The sequence below is a fragment of the Diaphorina citri genome, unplaced genomic scaffold, assembly GCF_000475195.1.
Source record: "Diaphorina citri unplaced genomic scaffold, Diaci psyllid genome assembly version 1.1 scaffold964, whole genome shotgun sequence".
NCBI lineage: Eukaryota > Metazoa > Arthropoda > Insecta > Hemiptera > Psyllidae > Diaphorina > Diaphorina citri.
Window position 1 is genome coordinate 69,308 of NW_007378395.1, and position 27,029 is coordinate 96,336.

The 27,029-nt window shown below is 39.0% G+C and overlaps 3 protein-coding genes across 5 annotated transcripts; all 3 read right to left on the reverse strand.

Annotated features, from left to right (window-relative positions):
* Positions 1-385: 385 nt before the first annotated feature.
* On the reverse strand, positions 386-10,995 carry LOC103513371. The gene is made up of 3 exons (XM_008478195.3): positions 10,946-10,995; positions 2,738-3,035; positions 386-702 (listed from the first exon to the last, which is right to left on the reverse strand). The coding sequence occupies exons 2-3, from the start codon at positions 2,961-2,963 to the stop codon at positions 386-388; spliced, it is 543 nt and encodes a 180-aa protein (XP_008476417.1). The 5' UTR covers positions 2,964-3,035; positions 10,946-10,995.
* LOC113469125 lies at positions 4,972-6,055 on the reverse strand. Its single transcript, XM_026826589.1, has one exon. It carries the CDS (start codon positions 6,053-6,055, stop codon positions 5,258-5,260), a length of 798 nt encoding a protein of 265 aa, XP_026682390.1. The 3' UTR covers positions 4,972-5,257.
* Positions 10,996-12,379: 1,384 nt separating the features above from the next.
* LOC103513377 lies at positions 12,380-17,064 on the reverse strand. Of its 3 annotated transcripts, none has more exons than XM_026826593.1 (3): positions 16,834-17,064; positions 16,434-16,706; positions 12,380-12,721 (listed from the first exon to the last, which is right to left on the reverse strand). In XM_026826593.1, the coding sequence occupies exons 2-3, from the start codon at positions 16,674-16,676 to the stop codon at positions 12,395-12,397; spliced, it is 570 nt and encodes a 189-aa protein (XP_026682394.1). In that variant the 5' UTR covers positions 16,677-16,706; positions 16,834-17,064; the 3' UTR covers positions 12,380-12,394. The 3 variants fall into 3 exon arrangements, with proteins under 3 accessions (XP_026682394.1, XP_026682393.1, XP_026682392.1); XM_026826592.1 differs by having other exon boundaries at positions 16,434-16,629; positions 16,757-17,064; XM_026826591.1 differs by having other exon boundaries at positions 16,434-16,589; positions 16,714-17,064.
* Positions 17,065-27,029: the final 9,965 nt, after the last annotated feature.

A 27,029-nucleotide genomic window follows, 5' to 3' on the forward strand; every position in this document is an offset into this window, starting at 1 on the left:
AGAGGTTCAAATCAAATCCCAAACCTCCCACCAGTGAGATAAGTGCCATGCCTGTCTCAAGGAAAACACACCTAGGGTGGACTTCACCAACCTTCTTTTCAGCTCCTAACAGCCTGTTAGCTTAACAGCCCTGTTAAGCCTATACAAATCAAATGGAACGTAACAGATTGTTAGCTTAACAGGCCTTCTAGGAGCTGAAAAATATTGGTGAAATCCACCGCTAGTATGAAGATTTTCACTCACCTGATTGAAAACATAGTCCAGCAAATCGAACGAGTCCACATCGTCGAACGCCTTGATCACATCCGGCGTGTTCAGTAGGTCTTAACAGGTTGTTAGCTTAACAGGCCTTCTAGGAGCTGAAAAATATTGGTGAAATCCACCGCTAGTATGAAGATTTTCCACTCACCTGATTGAAAACATAGTCCAGCAAATCGAACGAGTCCACATCGTCGAACGCCTTGATCACATCCGGCGTGTTCAGTAGGTCCGCCGGGTCCGAGTCCGCTACAGGGTCGCTCCCCATGAGGTCTACGTTCAACTTGAGTCCCGCACTGGGGGCCTTCATCCCGCCCGATTCCTTGGGCTGCGAGCTCCCCTTGTAGAGCAGGTCGCAGTACGGTGCTCCCGCGTCCAGCAAGTCTATGCCACTCGAGCTAGCCACTTCGCTACCGAAGAACACATCAGGGCCGTTCCGCTGCTCTGGAAGAGAGAAGGAAAGAGGAATGTTAGTTGGAGTATGGAGTAACCTGCCTCGGGGGTGTAGTGGTCAAGGCGCTCGCCTGGTAAACAGGAGGGCGTGGGTTCAATCCCAGCCGAGGTATGGAATTTTATCCTCGGTGGTGTAGAAGGAAAGATGAATGTTAGTTGGAGTATGCTTGAAAATGAAACAGTTGAAAAAGCTATACTGAAAATTCTGCCTTGCTTTGTATGTGTATAACAAGTAACATATTGTTGGAAATAACAAAACTGAAAAGTGAAAGTGAACACAATGGCGACGCAATGCGACGTTCAAAGTACATATAGGAGACGAACAAATTACTTCTCAATTAAAGGAATGAGGAGACAAATTGGAGGGCTATATAGGAGAGAAGGAACCCGAAAACGTGATTCTCACGATTGGAGACAAAAACAAATTCCCTCTCAATGGGAGGAGTGGAGGAAAATTGAAGGAAAGGGGGAAAAATTGGAGGAACGAGGAAGAGGGAGGCTGAGTATTTCGCCTGTGGTATGTTGTTTGTGTCAGAAAGCATCACGAACATTCTAAAAATTGGAGGAACGAGGAAGAGGGAGGCTGAGTATTTCGCCTGTGGTATGTTGTTTGTGTCAGAAAGCATCACGAACATTCTAACCACAACACATGGCTTCACGTGTTTCCCCTCCAACAAAACATATGTACACTTTGTGTTTAATAACAGTGGTGTAACAACATCTCTGGATTAACAAAAGGGGAAGCACAAAACCCATATACTGTATACCGATCTGCTCGTGGTCCTAAGCAACAAACACAGCCATACATACGTCCCGAATACACGGTCCATCTCCTAGGACAGGGGTTTCCAACTAGCGGCCCCGAGCGAGAATCCCGCGACCTAGCGTTTACAAGGCAGACGCTGTACCCTTTAAGCTAATTTTTATTATTATTGAGTACCTAGTTCCTCCATTCGCCCCTGGTGGGTGACTGAAAGGGGGCACCTGCCGGCTTTCGCCTCAATCCCCCATCCTTTCCCCCCTTCAAGCTTCAAGCTATCAAAAAATTGGACTTTTTTGATGTGTGAGAAGATCCTTTATAACTGCTACGGTAATATTGGGATTTTATTTGCCCGCCACTGTTTATGTATTCTTTGTGTTTCATATGTGTCTCTTTGTTTGTGTTTATCGTCTACACACATATAGTGAGATGACATTGAAGTTTTGGCAGAAGCCACTGGACGGTAAATTTGGCGTTACGTAACGGCCTTGCTGACAAAACGTGATTCCTCGGAATCGACAGCCAAAGGGAAAATTCAGACGGGATAATAATAGAAGCGAAGTGCTACGTGCAAAGATGAAGAGAGTTCAAAGATGGGAGGTTTTTGCGTCTCATAGCGATTAACGAAGACTAGCGGCCAATTCCACGAAGTGCTTTGCAAGTTTGCACTCCGAACTACACACCCTTCGTTTAACGTGAAGCAGTACAACTTCATGTGAACTGCGTTTGTCTTGATGTGAACTGCGAAGTACTACGGGGAACGGGCTACTAATGTGCCATTGAGGTAGGTGGTAAGTCTTGCCAACGAGTGAGATGTGAAGAACCTGACGGTGGCTCGTAAATTGACTCTACATAATTATGTTATGAAATAAATACCAGACCTATCAGCCTATGCGAGAACAGCAATTGGTATCAGTCTTTGCTGGAGTAAAAGGAGTTTACTTCGTCCCCATCACTGTAGAGACTTGTACACTATTTGAGAGAGCAATTTGCCGATTACTTGGGGCAATTTATCTGTTGCTCGGGCAAATTTACTTGCTGCTCCGGGCAATAAGTTACCTCTAGCTTGGCTAAAGTAATAGGTTTTGCTGGAGTAAAAGGAGTTTACTTCGTCCCTATCACTGTAGAGACTTGTACACTATTTGAGAGAGCAAATTTGCCTATTACTTGGGGCAATTTATCTGTTGCTCGGGCAAATTTACTTGCTGCTCCGGGCAATAAGTTACCTCTAGCTTGGCTAAAGTAATAGGAGGGAAAGCAACTTACCTGTTGCTTGGCTGGAGACGGCAAACTCTTCATCCGGAATGAGTGCCATCTGAATATGAGAGTTGCAGAAGGATGTTAGATCGACAAATTGTTCCTCCCAGTTCAATGATGTCTCCGGTTTGTACTGACAAGCAGTTGGCGTTTCTGAAGAAGCCGCAGGAACCTGGTCCGCTGTTTGGGGTAACGCTGGCGTTGTCTCCAAAGTGGGAGGGTGGGTGGGTGGCATCAGCGGGGCTGAAGATGTCACGCCATGATAGGTATCCAGTAACTGCTTTACCGTCGAGCATCTTGCACGGGACTAGAAGGAGAGACAAATCGGGGGAGGTTAGCTGCTGTGTGGCGGATGCTAGGAATCTGCTGCAAATGGAATGTGGATACCATGTTCCATTTGTAGCTAAGATGGATCTTTACAAAGGTAGTGACTCAATATCTTTTTGTAATACTTGGTGATTGAGTACCAGCCTATCTAGAAATCTGAACAAGGAATCTTGTGCAAGTAGTTTACGCAGGCGGGCAACTTCGACTATAAAGAGACATTTAAATTGTCCATCTGCGTTCGATTGTGTGACGACACACGTGTATAATTTTCGTAATATGGGTATGTAAGTATGTAGGTGTATTCAACTTTTCTAAGTCTAAATCTTCGGGGCTTTTCAAAGTTCTTTGAGATTTTTCCCGACTAGATTTCACCCCCAGATCTTTCAACTCCCGAAAAATTGTACTGGACTGGGGACTAATGGAATAATGGTCTTTTGTATTGATATAGCTGTATAAAGGAACGCGAAGAAGCAAAAAACTTTCAAAATTTTGAGCCCAATTTCACGAAAAATTACTTCGCCCCAGTCATCAGAAGAGGTTCCATTTATCTACCAAAGTAAGGGAAAGTGAATCCCTTGGCTTTTGGCATATACCTAAGTGAAAACTCTCCCCATGATATTTTTAAAAGTAGTTCCGTGAAATCCGGCCCTCCTGAGATGCTAACACTAGAGAGGCGGACAGGCCGACTTTTTACTCCTCTTTGGAGACTTCACAAAGAGTGAATACTCTTTGGATCAAAAATCTCGAAGGAGAGGTAAAAACTTTGCCTGTTTTGTAAGTTTTCGAAGCAACTGATCCAAAGTTGAAAAACTTTACTGAGCACTCCAAGTGCTTGTTTTGAAGTCCTTCTCGAAGGCACTGACTTCTGTGTGACTAGGTATCCAAACCGTAATTTATTTTAATATTGATTTTATTTAAATATTTCGACCAGTGTCCAAGACAGAAGAGATGTTATTTATATAGTCCACTAAAACGATTCTACATTGATCGTACATTATTGGTGTTGATGTTGTTGCACCATGTTGTAAAAAAAGATGATAAAAAGCATTAAAAATTTTGGAGATTTCACAAAGAGTGAAAACTCTTTGGATTAAAAATCTCGAAGGAGAGGTAAAAACTTTGCCTGTTTTGTGAGTTTTTGCGCAACTGATCCAAAGTTTAATATACCTAACTGTTTGAAAAACTTTACTGAGCACTTCAAGTGCTCGTTTTGAAGTTCCTCTTAAAGTTGTTGACTTCTGTGTGACTATCCAAACCGTAATTTATTTAAATATTTCGACCAGTGTCCAAGACAGAAGAGATGTTATTTATAAAGTCTACTAAAACGATTCTACATTGATCGTACATTATTGGTGTTGATGTTGTTGCACCATGTTGTAAAAAAAGATGATAAAAAGCATTAAAAATCCATGTCATCAAAACAGAGTTAATTCATGTTAGCACGTTATTAAGATTAAAGGGCTGCCGGCTGTAACAAGTAGTTCTAGCGACTCTTCTGTTATCAGTGGAAGGTACTTACTGATAAGATTCAAGGTCACGCGAAGAGAGCGAGAGAGATAAGAAAGAAAGGTGTTAGCACGTTATTAAGATTAAAGGGCTGCCGGTTGTAACAAGTACTTCTAGCGACTCTTCTGTTATCAGTGGAAGGTACTTACTGATAAGATTCAAGGTCACGCGAAGAGAGCGAGAGAGATAAGAAAGAAAGAGTTCAATCATGAATGAGTGGATTTACTTGGAAAAGCTAATTTGATTTCTTTGTAGGTATGATTTACTGTGTCATGTTATCATTACACTTTACTTTATTTATAGGATCATGGGCGTCAGACTGATGCAAAACAAGTTGGATTTAGAGAGTTCAATCATGAATGAGTGGATTTACTTGGAAAAGCTAATTTGATTTCTTTGTATGATTTACTGTGTCATGTTATCATTACACTTTACTTTATTTATAGGATCATGGGCGTCAGACTGATGCAAAACAAGTTGGATTTAATGGTATTGATGGTATACAAAAAGGACTACACAGCTACCCAAATATCACAAACATACTTGAATTTTTAGGTACCTTGTTACTAACCAAAGTCATTGAATGAATTTTAAGATTTTCAAGTTAAGATTTTTGGTTTGTCACAGAGGTTTGATTATCACAACACAAGTCAGCATTAGTTTGGATCAGCGCTGCCTATGCGATGGAGAGCAGCACTATCGCTTCTTATTATTACTCAGCACGATTTGCATCAAGCAATTCCTAAACTTCTCCACTTGTTTTTCCAAATGTTCTGATCTGGTCTTGAGTCTGACATTGTCACTCATCAGTTTGTCAGCGTATTCCTTCATCTTATGTTCACGTTGCTTTCGGTTTGCACGAGATCGTCGCGAGGCTTCGTTGTTTCTGTTTCTGAGTTCTCGATATTTGCCAGATTCATATTCCAACACATCCTCATCATCCGTTAATCTTCTTTTCTTCGTTGAAGAGAAAGTGCTGCTGGATGTTGAAGAGCAGGAGATGTTTCTCTTCCTCGCTGGAATGGTGAGGAGTTTTTTCTTCACAGTGGTTGTGACTAGATTGGAGAACTCCCCATCGCTTTCTTCTTCTTTCTTGACGGTGACAGGTGACATCGTATCATATACAAAGTCATCGAACATTTTCTTCTGCTTGATTCGCTTCGGACGGATGGTGGCGATTTGTTTCGGTTTGTTCACCGCAGTGTTTGCGCTGTTGCCGATGCTACTGTTGTCAGACAGAGGGTTTTTCGGTTCGAGTAAGGGAAAGAGGGATTTGCCTGAAGGTTTGATGGGTTGAGGGTTTTGATTTTGTTTGCCCAAAAGCAGGGTGAGGGCGGGTTCCTGAGAGGCATATGAATCGGCAGGGTCGTCGCCTTGTTTGTCCAATTCAAATAAAACTGGCTTTTTATCCTGAAAATGAAGAAAGAGAGACCAGATATGTGTGTAGACGATAAACACAAACAAAGAGACACATATGAAACACAAAGAATACATAAACAGTGGCGGGCAAATAAAAGCCCAATATTACCGTAGCAGTTATAAAGGATCTTCTCACACATCAAAAAAGTCCAATTTTTTGATAGCCTAGCTTGAAGGGGGGAAAGGATGGGGGATTGAGGCGAAAGCCGGCAGGTGCCCCCTTTCAGTCACCCACCAGGGGCGAATGGAGGACCTGATCTTCTGAGTACGTAAAGGCGCTAATTTGCTTCCGCTCAAATTATCCTCGAGTGACTGTGTATTATGTAATCAGGGAACAATCCCCCACCCACCTATATCCATCCAATATTCCAACCTTCCTAAGCATTTTTTTCCATCCCTCAATAATAATAAAAATTAGCTTAAAGGGTACAGCGTCTGCCTTGTAAACGCTAGGTCGTGGGATTCTCACCCCGGGGCCGCTAGTAGGAAACCCCTGTCCTAGGAGATGGACCGTGTATTCCGGACGTATGTATGACCGTGTTTGTTGCTTAGGACCACGAGCAGATCGGTATACAGTATATGGGTTTTGTGCTTCCCCTTTTGTAAATCCAGAGCTGTTGTTACACCACTGTTATTAAACACAAAGTGTACATATGTTTTGTTGGAGGGGAAACACGTGAAGCCATGTGTTGTGGTTAGAATGGTATGATACAACATTTTCACTTTCAAAATTATCTGTATTCACTATAAAGACATTAAGATATTGTTTCTGGGATTCCAAGAGGTTCAAATCAAATCCCAAACCTCCCACCAGTGAGATAAGTGCCATGCCTGTCTCAAGGAAAACACACCTCGGGTGGATTTCACCAACCTTCTTTTTAGCTCCTAACAGCCTGTTAGCTTAACAGCCCTGTTTTAAGCCTAGGATATACAAATCAAATGGAACTTAACAGGTTGTTAGCTTAACAGCCCTGTTTTAAGCCTAGGATATACAAATCAAATGGAACGTAACAGATTGTTAGCTTAACAGGCCTGTTAAGCCTAGGATATACAAATCAAATGGAACGTAACAGATTGTTAGCTTAACAGGCCTGTTAAGCCTAGGATAAACAAATCAAATGGAACGTAACAGATTGTTAGCTTAACAGGCCTGTTAAGCCAAGGATATACAAATCAAATGGAACGTAACAGATTGTTAGCTTAACAGGCCTGTTAAGCCAAGGATATACAAATCAAATGGAACGTAACAGATTGTTAGCTTAACAGGCCTGTTAAGCCAAGGATATACAAATCAAATGGAACGTAACAGATTGTTAGCTTAACAGGCCTGTTAAGCCAAGGATATACAAATCAAATGGAACGTAACAGATTGTTAGCTTAACAGGCCTGTTAAGCCAAGGATATACAAATCAAATGGAACGTAACAGATTGTTAGCTTAACAGGCCTGTTAAGCCAAGGATATACAAATCAAATGGAACGTAACAGATTGTTAGCTTAACAGGCCTGTTAAGCCAAGGATATACAAATCAAATGGAACGTAACAGATTGTTAGCTTAACAGGCCTGTTAAGCCAAGGATATACAAATCAAATGGAACGTAACAGATTGTTAGCTTAACAGGCCTGTTAAGCCAAGGATATACAAATCAAATGGAACGTAACAGATTGTTAGCTTAACAGGCCTGTTAAGCCAAGGATATACAAATCAAATGGAACGTAACAGATTGTTAGCTTAACAGGCCTGTTAAGCCAAGGATATACAAATCAAATGGAACGTAACAGATTGTTAGCTTAACAGGCCTGTTAAGCCAAGGATATACAAATCAAATGGAACGTAACAGATTGTTAGCTTAACAGGCCTGTTAAGCCAAGGATATACAAATCAAATGGAACGTAACAGATTGTTAGCTTAACAGGCCTGTTAAGCCAAGGATATACAAATCAAATGGAACGTAACAGATTGTTAGCTTAACAGGCCTGTTAAGCCAAGGATATACAAATCAAATGGAACGTAACAGATTGTTAGCTTAACAGGCCTGTTAAGCCAAGGATATACAAATCAAATGGAACGTAACAGATTGTTAGCTTAACAGGCCTGTTAAGCCAAGGATATACAAATCAAATGGAACGTAACAGATTGTTAGCTTAACAGGCCTGTTAAGCCAAGGATATACAAATCAAATGGAACGTAACAGATTGTTAGCTTAACAGCCCTGTTTTAAGCCTAGGATATACAAATCAAATGGAACGTAACAGATTGTTAGCTTAACAGGCCTGTTAAGCCAAGGATATACAAATCAAATGGAACGTAACAGATTGTTAGCTTAACAGGCCTGTTAAGCCAAGGATATACAAATCAAATGGAACGTAACAGATTGTTAGCTTAACAGGCCTGTTAAGCCAAGGATATACAAATCAAATGGAACGTAACAGATTGTTAGCTTAACAGGCCTGTTAAGCCAAGGATATACAAATCAAATGGAACGTAACAGATTGTTAGCTTAACAGGCCTGTTAAGCCAAGGATATACAAATCAAATGGAACGTAACAGATTGTTAGCTTAACAGGCCTGTTAAGCCAAGGATATACAAATCAAATGGAACGTAACAGATTGTTAGCTTAACAGGCCTGTTAAGCCAAGGATATACAAATCAAATGGAACGTAACAGATTGTTAGCTTAACAGGCCTGTTAAGCCAAGGATATACAAATCAAATGGAACGTAACAGATTGTTAGCTTAACAGGCCTGTTAAGCCAAGGATATACAAATCAAATGGAACGTAACAGATTGTTAGCTTAACAGGCCTGTTAAGCCAAGGATATACAAATCAAATGGAACGTAACAGATTGTTAGCTTAACAGGCCTGTTAAGCCAAGGATATACAAATCAAATGGAACGTAACAGATTGTTAGCTTAACAGGCCTGTTAAGCCAAGGATATACAAATCAAATGGAACGTAACAGATTGTTAGCTTAACAGGCCTGTTAAGCCAAGGATATACAAATCAAATGGAACGTAACAGATTGTTAGCTTAACAGGCCTGTTAAGCCAAGGATATACAAATCAAATGGAACGTAACAGATTGTTAGCTTAACAGGCCTGTTAAGCCAAGGATATACAAATCAAATGGAACGTAACAGATTGTTAGCTTAACAGGCCTGTTAAGCCAAGGATATACAAATCAAATGGAACGTAACAGATTGTTAGCTTAACAGGCCTGTTAAGCCAAGGATATACAAATCAAATGGAACGTAACAGATTGTTAGCTTAACAGGCCTGTTAAGCCAAGGATATACAAATCAAATGGAACGTAACAGATTGTTAGCTTAACAGGCCTGTTAAGCCAAGGATATACAAATCAAATGGAACGTAACAGATTGTTAGCTTAACAGGCCTGTTAAGCCAAGGATATACAAATCAAATGGAACGTAACAGATTGTTAGCTTAACAGGCCTGTTAAGCCAAGGATATACAAATCAAATGGAACGTAACAGATTGTTAGCTTAACAGGCCTGTTAAGCCAAGGATATACAAATCAAATGGAACGTAACAGATTGTTAGGTATGTGTATAACAAGTAACATATTGTTGGAAATAACAAAACTGAAAAGTGAAAGTGAACACGATGGCGACGCAATGCGACGTTCAAAGTACATACAGGAGACGAACAAATTTCTTCTCAATTAAAGAAATGAGGAGAAAAATTGGAGGGCTATATAGGAGAGAAGGAACCCGAAAACGTGATTCTCACGATTGAAGACAAAAACAAATTCCCTCTCAATGGAAGGAGTGGAGGAAAATTGAAGGAAAGGGGGAAACATTGGAGGAACGAGGAAGAGGGAGGCTGAGTATTTCGCCTGTGGTATGTTGTTTGTGTCAGTAAGCATCACGAACATTCTAACCACAACACATGGCTTCACGTGTTTCCCCTCCAACAAAACATATGTACACTTTGTGTTTAATAACAGTCAACCTAAATTTAAGCTAAAATAGCCCTATTTGAACAGAAATGTCCCCTAGGCTAGTCTATCCTCAACTAATCTGAGTGGAAATTTATTCACTACATTTTTTTATGCTGGAACTAAACAAAAGAGAAAACTATTGATAGATCCCTCAAACTTAACCTAAATTTAAGCTAAAATAGCCCTATTTGAACAGAAATGTCCCCTAGGCTAGTCTATCTTCAACTAATCTGAGTGGAAATTTATTCACTACATTTTTTTATGCTGGAACTAAACAAAAGAGAAAACTATTGATAGATCCCTCAAACTATTTGACAATTTTAACCTATATCTACGTCACAGTTCAGAAGATTTAAAGAGTAAACTTTTGGAAGTCACTAAAGGACCTACCTGTAAAATACCCAAGTTTTTCAGGTTTTTCGGGCTACCTATCACCTCCTTTGAAAGCAATGCTGACCATCACCACTCTTAAGAGAAAAAGGTTCAACTAAACCTTACAATATCAAAGATTAGAATTGACAGTGAAAAGAGCGTTTTGATCAAACTTTGTGTTTTAGTGGTTAGGAAAGCTAGAAGAAAGTCAAGAAAGTGTTGGAAGAAACAGGATTTTTTGCGGTGCAAATACTAAATTCTGTGATCTACACTGTTAACTACTGACAAACCATGCTATATGCTAAGAAGAAAGAAGTCGAAAGTTCAGACATGATCACCCCTTGATACCACGAACACGAAAGTAGGTAAATCTTAGATTGGTACGGATCTACAAATAAGAGGGACATTCGAACACCAGGTCTAGCGCCAAATTAGAGCATGGAAAAATTTGACTGTTTTTGGTACTAGAAAGTAAGTAGGTACGAGTATTTGAGCAACTATTGATCAAATCGACATGTTGCAGTTTTACAAATCAAAGATAAACAGTCGGTCGTGGTATCAAGGGTGAACCTCTGACCTTGAGAAGATAAACGGCCTGAGCCAGGAGGGACGGTTTAGGAGGAGGTACTCACGTTTGTGTAGTTCACGTGCTCAAATGTAATGTTGGAGGAGAGCTATCAGCCTATGCGAGAAAAGCAATTGGTATCAGTTTTTGCTGGAGTAAAAGAAGTTTACTTAGTCCCCATCACTGTAGAGTGTAGAGACTTTTACACTATTTGAGAGAGCAATTTGCCTATTACTTGGGGCAATTTATCTGTTGCTCGGGCAAATTTACTTGCTGCTCCGGGCAATAAGTTACCTCTAGCTTGGCTAATCAGAACACAGAGGAGGCTTGTGAAAAAGATGAAGTTTGCCAATGAAAATTCGAGTCCTGAACTAGGTACAATGCCGGGCACTCACGTTCTGTCGGAGCGTGAGTAACCGACACACATTGACGTTAAAGACAGAAGTACTGGTACAGAGACATGGATGTAAAAGCTAAGCTAAGGAAAGTGGAATATTATTCACAGAAATGGCAGTGAAATCCTCAGTCCTCAGTTGATGACCTTACGCCTGTGGTGTTCTTCCGCTTCTTCATACCCTTCGTTTTCTTCCTCCTCCTGCACATTCTTTTTCTTCACAAGTCGAACAGCCAATACGGCACATTAGGTATGTAGGTAGGTACACTGTAGAGTACACGATTTCTCCCCGTCCTGATGTCCTGATAAGGGTCTAGAGTTCAATACCTCAGTACCTATGTGCGATAGAGATGATTGGACAGTTGGAAGTGAAGGCGAGGTACGAGTACCTACATTATCAGCTTTTATGAGTTTTTCTACCTATAGAACCTACCTATCAGTTCAAAGTGCCCATACAGTATCCAACACACTACCTATAGGACGTATAGGTACAGATCACAGTATATGAGTATAAGTTATCGTTGGATATTTCTACTCCTAATCAGTAGAAGTGGCTAAGTACCCTTGGAATCGACAGCCAAAGGGGAAATTCAGACGGGATAATAATAGAAGCGAAGTGCTACGTGCAAAGATGAAGAGAGTTCAAAGATGGGAGGTTTTTTGCGTCTCATAGCGATTAACGAAGACTACCGGCCAATTCCACGAAGTGCTTTGCAAGTTTGCACTCCGAACTACACACCCTTCGTTTAACGTGAAGCAGTACAACTTCATGTGAACTGAGTTTGTCTTGATGTGAACTGCGAAGTACTACGGGGAACGGGCTACTAAAGTGCCATTGAGGTAGGTGGTCTTGCCAATGAGTGAGATGTGAAGAACCTGACGGTGGCTCGTAAATTGACTCTACATAATTATGTTATGAAATAAATACCAGACCTATCAGCCTATGCGAGAACAGCAATTGGTATCAGTCTTTGCTGGAGTAAAAGGAGTTTACTTCGTCCCCATCACTGTAGAGACTTGTACACTATTTGAGAGAGCAATTTGCCGATTACTTGGGGCAATTTATCTGTTGCTCGGGCAAATTTACGTGCTGCTCCGGGCAATAAGTTACCTCTAGCTTGGCTAAAGTAATAGGAAGGAAAGCAACTTACCTGTTGCTTGGCTGGAGACGGCAAACTCTTCATCCGGAATGAGTGCCATCTGAATATGAGAGTTGCAGAAGGATGTTAGATCGACAAATTGTTCCTCCCAGTTCAATGATGTCTCCGGTTTGTACTGACAAGCAGTTGGCGTTTCTGAAGAAGCCGCAGGAACCTGGTCCGCTGTTTGGGGTAACGCTGGCGTTGTCTCCAAAGTGGGAGGGTGGGTGGGTGGCATCAGCGGGGCTGAAGATGTCACGCCATGATAGGTATCCAGTAACTGCTTTACCGTCGAGCATCTTGCACGGGACTAGAAGGAGAGACAAATCGGGGGAGGTTAGCTGCTGTGTGGCGGATGCTAGGAATCTGCTGCAAATGGAATGTGGATACCATGTTCCATTTGTAGCTAACATGGATCTTTACAAAGGTAATGACTCAATATCTTTTTGTAATACTTGGTGATTGAGTACCAGCCTATCTAGAAATCTGAACAACGAATCTTGTGCTAGTAGTTTACGCAGGCGGGCAACTTCGACTATAAAGAGACATTTAAATTGTCCATCTGCGTTCGATTGTGTGACGACACACGTGTATAATTTTCGTAATATGGGTATGTAAGTATGTAGGTGTATTCAACTTTTCTAAGTCTAAATCTTCGGGGCTTTTCAAAGTTCTTTGATATTTTTCCCGACTAGATTTCACCCCCAGATCTTTCAACTCCCGAAAAATTGTACTGGACTGGGGACTAATGGAATAATGGTCTTTTGTCTTCTACCACCTTTTAAATGAAATTTTATAACACAGTTTTCTATGGTTTTTTGATTTACTTTGATATCTTTTCTTCAGTTATCTATTAATCCCATACTTGAGTTGAAAAAAAGGATCAGACTTTTTTACCGGAACAGAAAACAGAACAGTAAAGTAACCTTTTAGACGGTAATTTAGCTCTTGCTGAGATTATACGAGGCATATTGGAGGAAATGATTTAAAACTTGTTTTTATTAGCCTACTCTGACGTAAATGGACGTTGATTTTATCAGATCTAGTTATTACTCGTATTTTTCTAGCAAATTTGTAAAACGATTAGCTACTCAACTAGTAAAAGCAGAAAAGTAAGTTATACATATTGATGCAAAAACTACTCAAATAGATAATAAGTTAGAGGAAGGTGTAAAACATTTTATGAAGAACTAATAAGAAATGCTAGAAGATAAGTAGGATGGTTAGAGAATGTGAATTTTAAAATATTCATGCGTTTAATAAAACAAAAATTCCTTCACCAATCTTCACAGTTATAGTTTTCTATGGTTTTTTGATTTACTTCGATATCTTTTCTTCAGTTATCTATTAATCCCATACTTGAGTTGAAAACAAGAAACAGACTTTTTTTTTTACCGGAACAGAAAACAGAACAGTAAAGTAGGTAACCTTTTAGACGGTAATTTAGCTCTTGCTGAGATTATACGAGGCATATTGGAGGAAATTATTTAAAACTTGTTTTTATTAGCCTACTCTGACGTAAATGGACGTTGATTTTATCAGATCTAGTTATTACTCGTACTTTTCTAGCAAATTTGTAAAACGATTACCTACTCAACTAGTAAAAGCAGAAAAGTAAGTTATACATATTGATGCAAAAACTACTCAAATAGATAATAAGTTAGAGGAAGGTGTAGAACATTTTATGAAGAACTAATAAGAAATGCTATAAGATAAGTAGGATGGTTAGAGAATGTGAATTTTAAAATATTCATGCGTTTAATAAAACAAAAATTCCTTCACCAATCTTCACAGTTACCCTACCTATTTTTTAACTTACCTTGGTTATCGTTTTAGAGGAATACAATTTTATTTTGTCGAAATTTAAAATTTACCAAAAGATTTTATTGGACAGAGCCATTTGAAAAGTAAACTGGTAAAGTCACACAAAGAAATTATAGAACTTCTGTCTTCACTGATGGACACTAGCTCGAAGAATAATTGAACAGATTCCACGGAAAGTTACAGAATAAATAAATAAATAAATAAAAAACGATGGATTCCTAAGTATGTACCCAAACTGAGAAATAATTATCACAGAAAATTTTAGAACAAATAAAAAATAAATAGAGGAATTATTTACAAATGTTGAAAGTTGGAATATTTAAAGACAAAAATTCAGAACAAACAAAAAATAAATCGATGTTGCATAAGGCACTTAAGAAACTTGAGGAATATCACAGAAAAATTTAGAAATTGGATCAAACAAAAAAGGAAATCGATGAACAGTTTGGAAATAATAAATATTATTTCCAAACTGTTCAACAGCAATGAACGTCAGAACTGATATCAGAAGTCAGAAGACTTCTGATAGCTGATAGAATTGGGAAGCCTTTATACTGAACGATGATCTAACGGGACCTAACGCCCTCTAAATCCACAGATAAACCTACTTGATACTGAATTCACTGAATCACTGGCAGATATCAGACTGTCCATAAATAACTCTTGGAATTCCCCAAGCACATAGGTTTGCCGTGAGTCATCCTGGTTATGAAATGACCTTGGGTTTTTGCTGAGAGGCGACGATAAGGGGGGTTCGAAGCAAGCAAGGTACTATGGTAGCAATGTACAAGGTCGTTGGAAGATAGGTTGGTTTAGCTGATGAAGATCATTAACGCGATTGTGCGGCCGTGTGACTTGACTGACAAGTGAGCTATGAATGGTGCTATCTGAGGAGATACTTTGTGATTTGTTCTACTTTAGTGTTTTCTAGTTTATTAATGGTTTTTGATGATTTGCAATGAAAAAGGTTGATATGGCATGACCTCTACATCCAAATCTAAACCTTCTTACGTTTCGATACTTATACATATTTTTGATATAATTTTGCCTGGTGATTTTGTACCATCCTGTCAGAAACTCTGAAAGACACTGTACTGCAGAAGATGGTCTCATTCCCCCATTGAGCTAAAATTGAAATTTGCAGTCAATATTTATGAAAATAACGAAATAATCTTTTGTACTCTACTAATAATTATCACTAGGTAAACCAATTAACGCAAGCTTGGCGAGACTATAATTCAGTTAGGTTTTACCACCAGTAATAAGTCTTCCACTTCTTCCACACTTCTGGCAATTCTGATGGCGGGGATTTCCAATAAGGTGTGACACAATAGCATTCTCTGGATTCCACGAGTAACTTTCCATCCTTGGAACCTACTTGGAACTTTCTCCAGCCTGGCTAGACACTCTAGTCTAGACGGACACTTGGACCCAATGTTGGACCAGCCACTCACTATCAGATAGACCTGATCAGATCCGCCCATCAGGCCTACCTGATACCTGATGATTACACACACTACCAGGTAGATTTGACAGGACTATCAGGTAGATTTGACAGGCGAACCTGATCAGGTGTACATACCTGATAGTGCGTGGCTGTTCTTACTAAAACGAGAAGACTGGTGAAGGAATTAGTGACCAAATTTACACAAGTTAGTACTTAGATGAAAATAAATTTGACTATCATGGCAGCACATGCAAGGAGGGGATGAATGGTCAAACCGGTTTCATCATAGGCGTAGCCTCGTTTGAAGGAAAGTTATGTACAATACCTGAAATATAATTATAGCGCTCTGGCTGGTTGCTACAAGTTAGTGTTTGATCGGTTAGAAAATGATGGAAGCACTTGTCAGGTCTATTATAAAAATGCTGATAACAAAGTGTTACAAAGGAAAATATGGCGATCTAATCAATAGCAAAGATAAAACTATGACTAAGGCAATTCGGCTGATTTAATTTCTAAAATATACTGTTTCGTTTTATAGGTCTTTAGCGTTAACTGTACTTTTCAATTTTTTTTTATCTTCATGTTGATCGAGCTACACCTATGATGACTTGAAATTCCGAGCCCTGAACCCTAGAATAAGAAAAACCAAGTCAATCGTTCCCATGAAGAAGGGCCTATGTTGGTTGGTAGCAAACATAACAGAGGCCTTTCTTCCTGGGAACGATCCAGGTACGTATTCAAATGCAATTACCAAACAGTAATTCGAATACCGCAGCTGATTTGGCACCTGGGGTTGCGGGTTGTATGGAGGCTCAGGATGATATCCTGACGGATGCCAACCCCTATGTATACCAGAGTGTCTGGCAGGATGTCTCTTGTTGATGTAACTCTGTGCTGAATGCGTCGGGTAAGGGTTGGTGCCAGCATAGCTATGGTTACCATGGTAACTATTCCAGTTCGCGTTCCCAAAGTGGTGATTGGTATGGTAAATCATTATTGGTAAAAGGTAAGGAGATGGTTATACTTAGATTATAAGGGCTGGTGCCGGCATAGCTATGGTTAGGACCATAGTAACTATTCCAGTTCGCGTTCCCAAAGTGGTGATTGGTATGGTAAATCATTATTGGTAAAAGGTAAGGAGATGGTTATACTTAGATTGGGGGTACAGGGTTGTCCACCGAACTATTAAACGCTGAACTACTAAGTGAATCCGCGGTAATTTCCTAAGTTGAAGATAAACTTGTGACCAAAGGATCCTGTCACAGGCCACTGGATCTCCGTAGAGCTCTGGGGCGGAAGGTCGGGGAGCCATTTGACAATGTAAAGGTGTTGCTCGTCCATTATAAAGTCACGGTGGAGGACGGGTTTGCGATCTCTCTAGGCGGAAGGTCGGGGAGCCATTTGACAATGTAAAGGTGTTGCTCGTCCATTATAAAGTCACGGTGGAGTACGGGTTTGCGATCTCTCTCAAGGGATCCCCCAACCAAGATCTGAAATAGTTCTGCTTTCAACAAACGGTATAATCCCTAACCTAAACCTACGCTAAGTCCTGTTATCCACAATCCATAACCTAAATTTAAGCTAAAATAGCCCTATTTGAACAGAAATGTCCCCTAGGCTAGTCTATCTTCAACTAATCTGAGTGGAAATTTATTCACTACATTTTTTTATGCTGGAACTAAACAAAAGAGAAAACTATTGATAGATCCCTCAAACTATTTGACAATTTTAACCTATATCTACGTCACAGTTCAGAAGATTTAAAGAGTAAACTTTTGGAAGTCACTAAAGGACCTACCTGTAAAATACCCAAGTTTTTCAGGTTTTTCGGGCTACCTATCACCTCCTTTGAAAGCAATGCTGACCATCACCACTCTTAAGAGAAAAAGGTTCAACTAAACCTTACAATATCAAAGATTAGAATTGACAGTGAAAAGAGCGTTTTGATCAAACTTTGTGTTTTAGTGGTTAGGAAAGCTAGAAGAAAGTCAAGAAAGTGTCGGAAGAAACAGGTTGTGCGGTGCAAATACTAAATTCTGTGATCTACACTGTTAACTACTGACAAACCATGCTATATGCTAAGAAGAAAGAAGTCAAAAGTTCAGATATGATCACCCCTCGATACCAAGAACACGAAAGTAGGTAAACCTTAGATTGGTACGGATCTACAAATAAGAGGGACATTCGAACACCAGGTTTTAGCGCCAAATTAGAGCATGGAAAAAAAAATGACTGTTTTTGGTACTAGAAAGTAAGTAGGTACGAGTATTTGAGCAACTATTGATCAAATCGACATGTTGCAGTTTTACAAATCAAATGAAAGTTCAGATATGATTACCCCTCGATACCACGAACACGAAAGTAGGTAAATCTCAGATTGGTACGGATCTACAAAGAAGAGGGACATTCGAACACCAGGTCTAGCGCCAAATTAGAGCATGAAAAAAATGACTGTTTTTGGTACTAGAAAGTAAGTAGGTACGAGTATTTGAGCAACTATTGATCAAGTCGACATGTTGCAGTCTTGCAGTTTTACAAATCAAAGATAAACAGTCGGTCGTGGTATCAAGGGTGAACCTCTGACCTTGAGAAGATATAAACGGCCTGAGCCAGGAGGGACGGTTTAGGAGGAGGTACTCACGTTTGTGTAGTTCACGTGCTCAAATGTAATGTTGGAGGAGAGGTGACGGCTGGATTACCAGGAGTGTTGAGAGGAGCTCAACCTGAAACCAGAACAAAGAGGAGGCTTGTGAAAAAGATGAAGTTTGCCAATGAAAATTCGAGTCCTGAACTACTTATAATGCCGGGCACTCACGGTCTGTCGGTGCGTCTGAGCGTGAGTGACCGACACACATTGACGTTGAAGACAGAAGTACTGGTACAGAGACATGGATGTAAAAGCTAAGCTAAAAGGAAAGTGGAATATTATTCACAGAAATGGCAGTGAAATCCTCAGTCCTCAGTTGATGACCTTACGCGTGGTGTACTTCCGCTTCTTTATACCCTTCGTTTTCTTCCTCCTCCTGTCCTGATACCTAAGGGTCTAGAGTTCAATACCTCAGTACCTATGTGCGATAGAGATGATTGATTGGACAGTTGGAAGTTAAGGCGAGGTACGGGTACCTACATTATCAGCTTTTATGAGTTTTTCTACCTACATAACCTACCTATCAGTTCAAAGTGCCCATACAGTATCCAACACACTACCTAGAGGACGTATAGGTACAGATCACAGTATATGAGTATAAGTTATCGTTGGATATTTCTACTCCTAATCAGTAGAAGTGGCTAAGTACCCTTTATAATGCCGGGCACTCACGTTCTGTCGGAGCGTTCGTGAGTGACCGACACACATTGACGTTAAAGACAGAAGTACTGGTACAGAGTCATGGATGTAAAAGCTAAGCTAAAAGGAAAGTGGAATATTATTCACAGAAATGGCAGTGAAATCCTCAGTCGATGACCTTACGCCTGTGGTGTTCTTCCGCTTCTTTATACCCTTCGTTTTCTTCCTCCTCCTGCACATTCTTCTTCTTCTTCTTCACAAGTCGAACAGCACACGGGTACATTAGGTATGCAGGTAGGTACACACTGTAGAATACACGATTTCCCCCCGTCCTGTCCTGATAAGGGTCTAGAGTTCAATACCTCAGTACCTATGTGCAACAGGGATGATTGATTGGACAGTTGGAAGTGAAGGCGAGGTACAAGTACCTTATCAGCTTTTATGAGTTTTTCTACCTATAATATAACCTACCTATGAGTTCAAACTGCCCATACAGTATCCAACACACTACCTACTTAGAGGACATAATATATAGGTACAGATCACAGTATATGAGTATAAGTTATCGTTGGATATTTCTACTCCTAATCAGTAGAAGTGGCTAAGTACCCTGTGCTGGTCTGTGTGGGGATTGTAGCTTGAGAGATAAGTGGAACTAAAGGTCAACTATTGATTATATCAACTCAGACACTTCCAATAAGTATGCTGTCAGAAGTATCAAGTTATTGTTATTTGTAATCATTGTAGTGCTTATTTCTAAGGTTGGTAGCTTGTTTTTGGTGTTGTTAATGTTATTGTTAGTAGTGGTGGTGTTGTCATTGTTGGTGTTATTATTCGGTATTTGTAATCATTATAGCGCTTATTTCTAAGGTTGGTAGCTTGTTTTTGGTGTTGTTAATGTTATTGTTAGTAGTGGTGGTGTTGTCATTGTTGGTGTTATTATTCTCGAGGAATAGCACTATTATCCTCAACTTACAAGCTTTACACAAAAATATTGAATAATAGAATTACCACTCAAATAGATAAGAAACTCCCACAAGAACAATATGGTTTCAGAACCACAAAAAACTGTCAACAAGCTATAAAAATCCTTAGATCCACAGCTACACAAATACTATCAATACCAGGAGGTTCTCTTTACTGTGTCTTTGTCGACTTTCAAAAGGCGTTCGATTCAATTGACAGAACCATATTATTAGATGCTCTAAAAGACATAGGAATCAGAGGAAAAATATTCAATGCGGTAGCAAACATACTATCTTCAAACTACCTAACAATAGACAATGGTATAGAAAAATCAAAGAACACAATCAAACAACAAATTGGTGTCATTCAAGGCGACCCTCTAAGTGCTACTTTGTTCCTGATATATATTCGAAAAATTCCTGTACTACTGAATGAAATAGACTCGATAAATGTACTCATGTTTGCCGATGATCTAGTAATATTCAGTAAAAACCTAGATGCGATTCAAAAGTCCTTAGATGTACTTCATAGCTGGTGCACCAATCACAAACTCCAACTCAACACGAATAAAACCAAAATAATGAAACTAAGAAACGGAGGAAAACTCAAGAACTCAGATAAAGCATTCTTCAATCACACTGAGTTGGAATTTACAAATGAATATGAATATCTAGGGGTCACCATCCAACCCTCTCTTACTATAACCAAACATATCAAGAAAAAAATGATCAAAGCCAGTCATGCAATTGCCACCATCAACAATATGCAAAATCTGAGCATCATAACTCTGAACAAAATCTTTCATATGAAAATCTGGCCTATCACTCAAACAAATAATAGTCACTTGAAATTCCAAGTATCATGTGATAATCACTCAACTAATAACTAAAAAGTAAGATAGATAGGAGGAATCAATACCTAATACCACTTCCACTTATGTAGGTAGGTAGGTAGGGACTTAGATAGCTCGCAGATAGGAGGTTTGATGATAAGACATATTTGTTGGGTATACCTATATTTGTTTGTCTAAAATTTAGACAAACAAATATAGACAAACAAATTTAGACAAACGAAGTGATCCTGATTTTCGGAAGTGGTCCGCCAGCCAAGGCTTATTGGGAACCCCTGGTCTAAATCAACAAAGATGTTGATAATAGACCGCCTTGTGAATGTGAATACAGAGATTATGGCCAACTCATGGGTCATACCTACTTGCGATTAGAGGGATACCTGTGTCTGCTAGTACCTGTAGCCAAGGCTTAATCAACTTATGTTAGAGGTCTTCAGATTAGAGATAAACTGTTACGTGTATCTGGTATTATAAGTACCTACAGCCAAGGCGCAAAGTCAAGTGGCACTCGTGAATTGCCAACAATATCAACATACGGGAAACATCAACAATAACGTCTCCAAACTGTGACCCATTAAGCTATGTCCAAACAGAGTCGACTGGCCGTCCATCGACGAGGTGAACCTATGTTATCCAGGCAGTGTGGACGGTTCAGTCGACATCGGTCGACGGCCGTTTGGCTATATGTCTGTGGACACACTTTAGAAACGAAAAATAAACAAAACATGAACCATAAACATAATGAGACAACATAAATATTACGACCAAAACATAAACATAACGATGATGCTTTATGTTGAATGATGACTCCGCATATTCAGAGGTATCACTCGTATATCGTCCAATGTTGATGTCCTTCACAATGTCACACCAGATAGTGCAAAAATCATCATCATTATCATCAACAACATCATCATCAACAACATCATAACCATCATCTTCATCGTCATCATCTCTAGGTGCTCCAGTATATTGATGGAGCCGGTTAACACATTTGGCAGAGTGACAAAATTACGGGAGTTCATCAGGGTGCTATTCTTTCGCCTCGGTGGTCAATGCGCTCGCCTTGTATTGAGAAGGGTGTGGGTTCGATGGTGGGTTGACGTGGCGGGACACTTGTGGTTCAGTGAACTATAGAACTGAGAGCTTCAGAAGAAAGGGCTCTTAGGGTTCACCTGTGGGTCCGATTGGGTCCAAAATGTAATGAGGAAAATATATTTATTTTATGTATTGTAATGAGGAAAATATATTTTATTTATTTAATATACCTTATTTATACTGTCGGCTAAGACTAAAAAGTCCCATTATGCCAACAGTTTAAGAAGGCCTCATTTATTAACATCAATAATAATAATACAACAAAGGTTTTGACATTACAAAAGATGGAAAAGTTAAATATATATATAAAGAAAGTTATGGATGTTGGTGGCTGACAAAGAGGTTGCCCCACTAGAGGTGTTTGAGGTGAAGTTTCAGAGAGAGAGAGAGAGAGAGAGAGGGAGAGAGAGAGAGGGAGAGAGAGAGGGAGAGAGAGAGAGAGAAAGAGAGAGGCACGATATATTCTAAGTGAGGAAAATGATTGGCAAAATTTCACCAAAATGGGACAATCCGTTCACGAATTACCGCAAATAAACTATGATTCAGATAAAGAAAAACTCGTCAAGTTAGAATTTAAAATTTCTTTCCTTCGTTCAATAACCAAGTCCTTGTTATGTCCTTTGACACTTTATAGCTCGATCATTTTTTGACTTGGTGGGACGGAACACTACCGTGCTTTTGAAAATGCCACATGTTGTCGTGTACTTTGAGCTTTGATCATTAATGAATATCAGGTTGGCCTTTTGATGTTGACGAACTCAGGTATTTATTTGTTTGCCAGATAGTGCAAAAATCATCATCATCAACAACATCATAACCATCATCTTCATCGTCATCATCTCTAGGTGCTCCAATATATTGATGGAGCCGGTAACACATTTGGCAGAGTGACAAAATTACGGGAGTTCATCAGGGTGCTATTCTTTCGCCTCGATGGTCAATGCGCTCGCCTTGTATCGAGAAGGGTGTTGGTTCGATGGTGGGTTGGCGGGACACTAGTGGTTCAGTGAACTGTAGAACTGAGAGCTTCAGAAGAAAGGGCCCTTAGGGTTCACCTAATATGGGTCCGATTGGGTCCAAAATGTAATGAGGAAAATATATTCTAAGTGAGGGAAATGATTGCCAAAATTTCACCAAAATGGGACAATCCGTTCACGAATTATCGCAAATAAACTATGATTCAGATAAAGGAAAACTCGTCAAGTTAGAATTTAAAATTTCTTTCCTTCGTTCAATAACCAAGTCCTTGTTATGTCCTTTGACACTTTATAGCTCGATCTAGGTCCGATTGGGTCCAAAATGTAATGAGGAAAATATATTCTAAGTGAGGAAAATGATTGCCAAAATTTCACCAAAATGGGACAATCCGTTCACGAATCATCGCAAATAAACTATGATTCAGATAAAGGAAAACTCGTCAAGTTAGAATTTAAAATTTCTTTCCTTCCTTCAATAACCAAGTCCTTGTGTATGTCCTTTGACACCTTATAGCTCGATCACTTTTTGACTTGGTGGGGCGGAACACTACCGTGCTTTTGAGAATGCCATGTTGTCGTGTACTTTGAGCTTTGATCATTAATGAATATCAGGTTGGCCTTTTGATGTTGACGAACTCAGGTATTTATTTGAGACTTGGTGGGACGGAACACTACCGTGCTTTTGAAAATGCCATGTTGTCGTGTACTTTGAGCTTTGATCATTAATGAATATCAGGTTGGCCTTTTGATGTTGACGAACTCAGGTATTTATTTGTTTGCTTATTTATGTATATGGAACGGTTATTTATTTATGGCACCTATTTATTTATTCAAAGAGCTTTGGCAACACTGTTGAAGATAATTTTTTCAAAGGTTATTTAAATATTTACAGCAGAGAGATTTCCCGTTTCTCACGTCCCGTAGTTCCACTTGTTTCCGTCTATTGACCTCGGGTTGGCTGTTGACTTACTTTCAGAGCGTTCAACCTCACTGATGTCTTTTCCAAAGTTAATAACGTGGTTAATAACATTTGCGGTTAATAAAAATTTTGTTTACGTTCCATGTGAAGTAATTTTCTCTTGACGACGCAAAATTTTCGTAATAGCTTACTTTCAGAGCGTTCAACCTCACTGATGTCTTTTCCAAAGTTAATAATGTGGTTAATAACATTTGCGGTTAATAAAAATTTTGTTTACGTTTTATGTGAAGTAATTTTCTCTTGACGACGCAAAATTTTCGTAATAAATTTTCACGGGGAAGTTGATTGAACTCACACTGGGTTTGGAATTGGGGTCGATAGTGTCGAGATGGTTACCTTGATTGCTTCTTACGTTGTTCTTTTGGTGAGACAATTTGGTTTAGGGGGCCTTTCTGAATTTCGGATTGAAAACAGCAAATTAGGCTCCTACCCACTGTTCAAAGGTTTACCTTGCTTCAAGAGGTTTGATAGAGGGGACTGTAACAACGGATGTCTCATCATCCCGAAATGGAAGGAAGAGAGGAAGAGAAAGCCAGCCTCTCCGAGAACAAAACTTATCTGTGTAGGAGAAAGTTTTGCAACGGGTGGAAATCGAACCCACTCCCAGCGCTTACCAAGGCAGGAGCGCTACCCTCCATAGGCTGGTGCAGTCATGAATCGTAAATTTGAATCCATTTGAGATTCCATCGTGTTGTTAGCTAAATAGCTAGGCATTAGTCTATTCTGAGGAGGGCACTAAAGCACTCATTATTTTCGTGTACATAGTGAATAGAGAGCGGCACTTAGTCACAAGCAGTTATTACTCAAATGACAAGGCGGTCTTTGGAGGCGGCATTGTTCAAAGCGGTTCAACTATGCTGACGGCAACAATGTAAAACGATTAAACGATGAGAATTAAGGATAGACGAAAATAGACGGTTGATTCAGACATCCTCCAGCAGTCTAGATTGTCTAGGACACTTTTCGATCGTATTAGAACTCATCAGCTAAACACACAGAAAGGTGCTGGTACTGCTGGTACAATCCCAGGACTCTCATATAAAGCTTGGAATTTCATTCTTATCCATTTGAGATTTCAAGATAACAAGGAATACTTTAATAAAGAATACTTCAAGATAATAAGAGACTTTGATGCAGCAATACTACACATAACACATCCAATTGATTCTGGCCAACCAACTGAACTGGAATCTTACTAGCCTCCAGTGATGTTTACACGGAGACCAGTAGATGGACTGGCTACTGGCCTAGTAGCCTCATGTAATCCAGTCATTAGAGAAGGCCTTAAGTTTCAACCACGCCCAGTAAATAAGTTATACTCAAAACATTTTTACTATTTTACTATTATTTTTACAGAAATACCCACAGACAATATGTTCTGACTGAAAACTTTTTAATTTGCAAGTTGTACTTGGGAAATGGAAATTTATGGAAAGTGAGTCAGTCGTTCGGGCGCCAAAAGAGCACTCATGGAGAAAATTACTATAAACTATAAAAGTCTGAATTGAAAAACAAAAGCAAAACTAAGAAAAACATTAAACAGTGTGGAGTTACAGAATTTTCTTTCATGAAAATAATGAAACAAAATTCTGTTGTTCATAGAGGAATAAGAGATGTTATTATTTATGAAGAGAGAGAGAGAGAGAGAGAGAGAGAGAGAGAGAGAGAGAGAGAGAGAGAGAGAGAGAGAGAGAGAGAGAGAGAGAGAGAGAGAGAGAGAGAGAAAACAAATGAACAAACAAACAGTGTTATTACCGCCTCATAATGATATTTGATGTTTAATGTTGTTCATACCATAGGTAAACAATTACATATATGATAAATAACCAATGATAAATAAATACCTAGGTATAGCTAGATACCTATCGTACACATACTTACTTAGTCCAAGGACATAGGACTCACATGTGTAGTGTCTCTTTTAATAAGAGTACCTACAGACCTACCTGAGTATACCTACACCATAGGTACCTATAAATCGTATAATAATCTATCTAAGAGTAATTGATGTAAGAATTGTAGGTAAATTAATTTTAATGGGGAAAATTCCATTGAGCTATCCTAGTAGGTACCTAGGTAAGTAAATATGTTACACAAATTTTGTGAAAACATTTTACAACATAGGTAGTGATCTTCGTCTTAAGCTGATAAGACAAAGCTTCTACCTTCTAAGGAAAGGAGATTAAATAAAGAATTAATTAAAGAGATTAATATTAGATAAATAACCAATGATAAATAAATACCTAGGTATAGCTAGATACCTATCGTACACATACTTAGTCCAAGGACATAGGACTCACATGTGTATACCTGAGTATACCTACATCATAGGTACCTATAAATCTTATAATAATCTATCTGGGAGTAATTAATGTAAGAATTGTAGGTAAATTGATTTTAATGGGGAAAATTCCATTGAGCTATCCTAGTACCTAGGTAAATATGTTACACAAATTTTGTGAAAATATGTTGATCTTCGTCTTAAGCTGATAAGACAAAGCTTCTACCTTCTAAGGAAAGGAGATTAAATAAAGAATTAATTAAAGAGATTAATATTAACATAAATACATATGTAGGTAAAAAGCATATAGCATTATTAAATAAAAGTAGGTAGGTATATTCACGTAATAAATAGGTATTACAAGCATTATTAAACAAAAATGCTTTAGAAACATGTGCTCTAACAAGAAACAACTTCAGTAAATATGCAGCAGATAAAAGTAGGTAGGTATATTCACATAATAAATAGGTATTACAAGCATTATTAAACAAAAATGCTTTAGAAACATGTGCTCTAACAAGAAACAACTTCAGTAAATATGCAGCAAATGGTAATAAATTTAATAATGCTATTGTAAATGAATTCATTGTAAGAAATATGACAGCAAAAAGAAAACAAACTCTCCAAGGTCGCGGCCTTGAACTTCTAACGAAATGAAAACAATTTGATTAATAGAAAACAATGTAGGCAGGTACACCAACCCTACACAATAAATTTAAAACTTACATTTTGCACGCAGATGAAGAATTTCACAATAATAATACGGACATAAAAAACAACATAAATATTATTAAAATCAAGAAAGCGAACAAAAAGGTAATTTAGACAAAGTATAAGTTCAAAAAATAAATAAATGGATTTCTCAATTAAAAAAAAAAAAATAAAGGATATTTAAATCTCCTTAATGAAA

Coding starts and splice junctions, on each gene's coding strand:
- LOC103513371 (XM_008478195.3), bottom strand. CDS start 2,963: ATGCCACCCACCCACCCTCCCACTTTGGAGACAACGCCAGCGTTACCC. Junction 703..2,737: donor CGTCTCCAGCCAAGCAACAG/GTAAGTTGCTTT, acceptor TCTCTCTTCCAG/AGCAGCGGAACGGCCCTGAT.
- LOC113469125 (XM_026826589.1), bottom strand. CDS start 6,055: ATGTATTCTTTGTGTTTCATATGTGTCTCTTTGTTTGTGTTTATCGTC.
- LOC103513377 (XM_026826591.1), bottom strand. CDS start 16,803: ATGATTTACCATACCAATCACCACTTTGGGAACGCGAACTGGAATAGT. Junction 16,590..16,713: donor ATGCCGGCACCAGCCCTTAT/AATCTAAGTATA, acceptor ACCAACCCTTAC/CCGACGCATTCAGCACAGAG. Junction 12,722..16,433: donor GGTATTCGAATTACTGTTTG/GTAATTGCATTT, acceptor CTCTCCTTCTAG/TCCCGTGCAAGATGCTCGAC.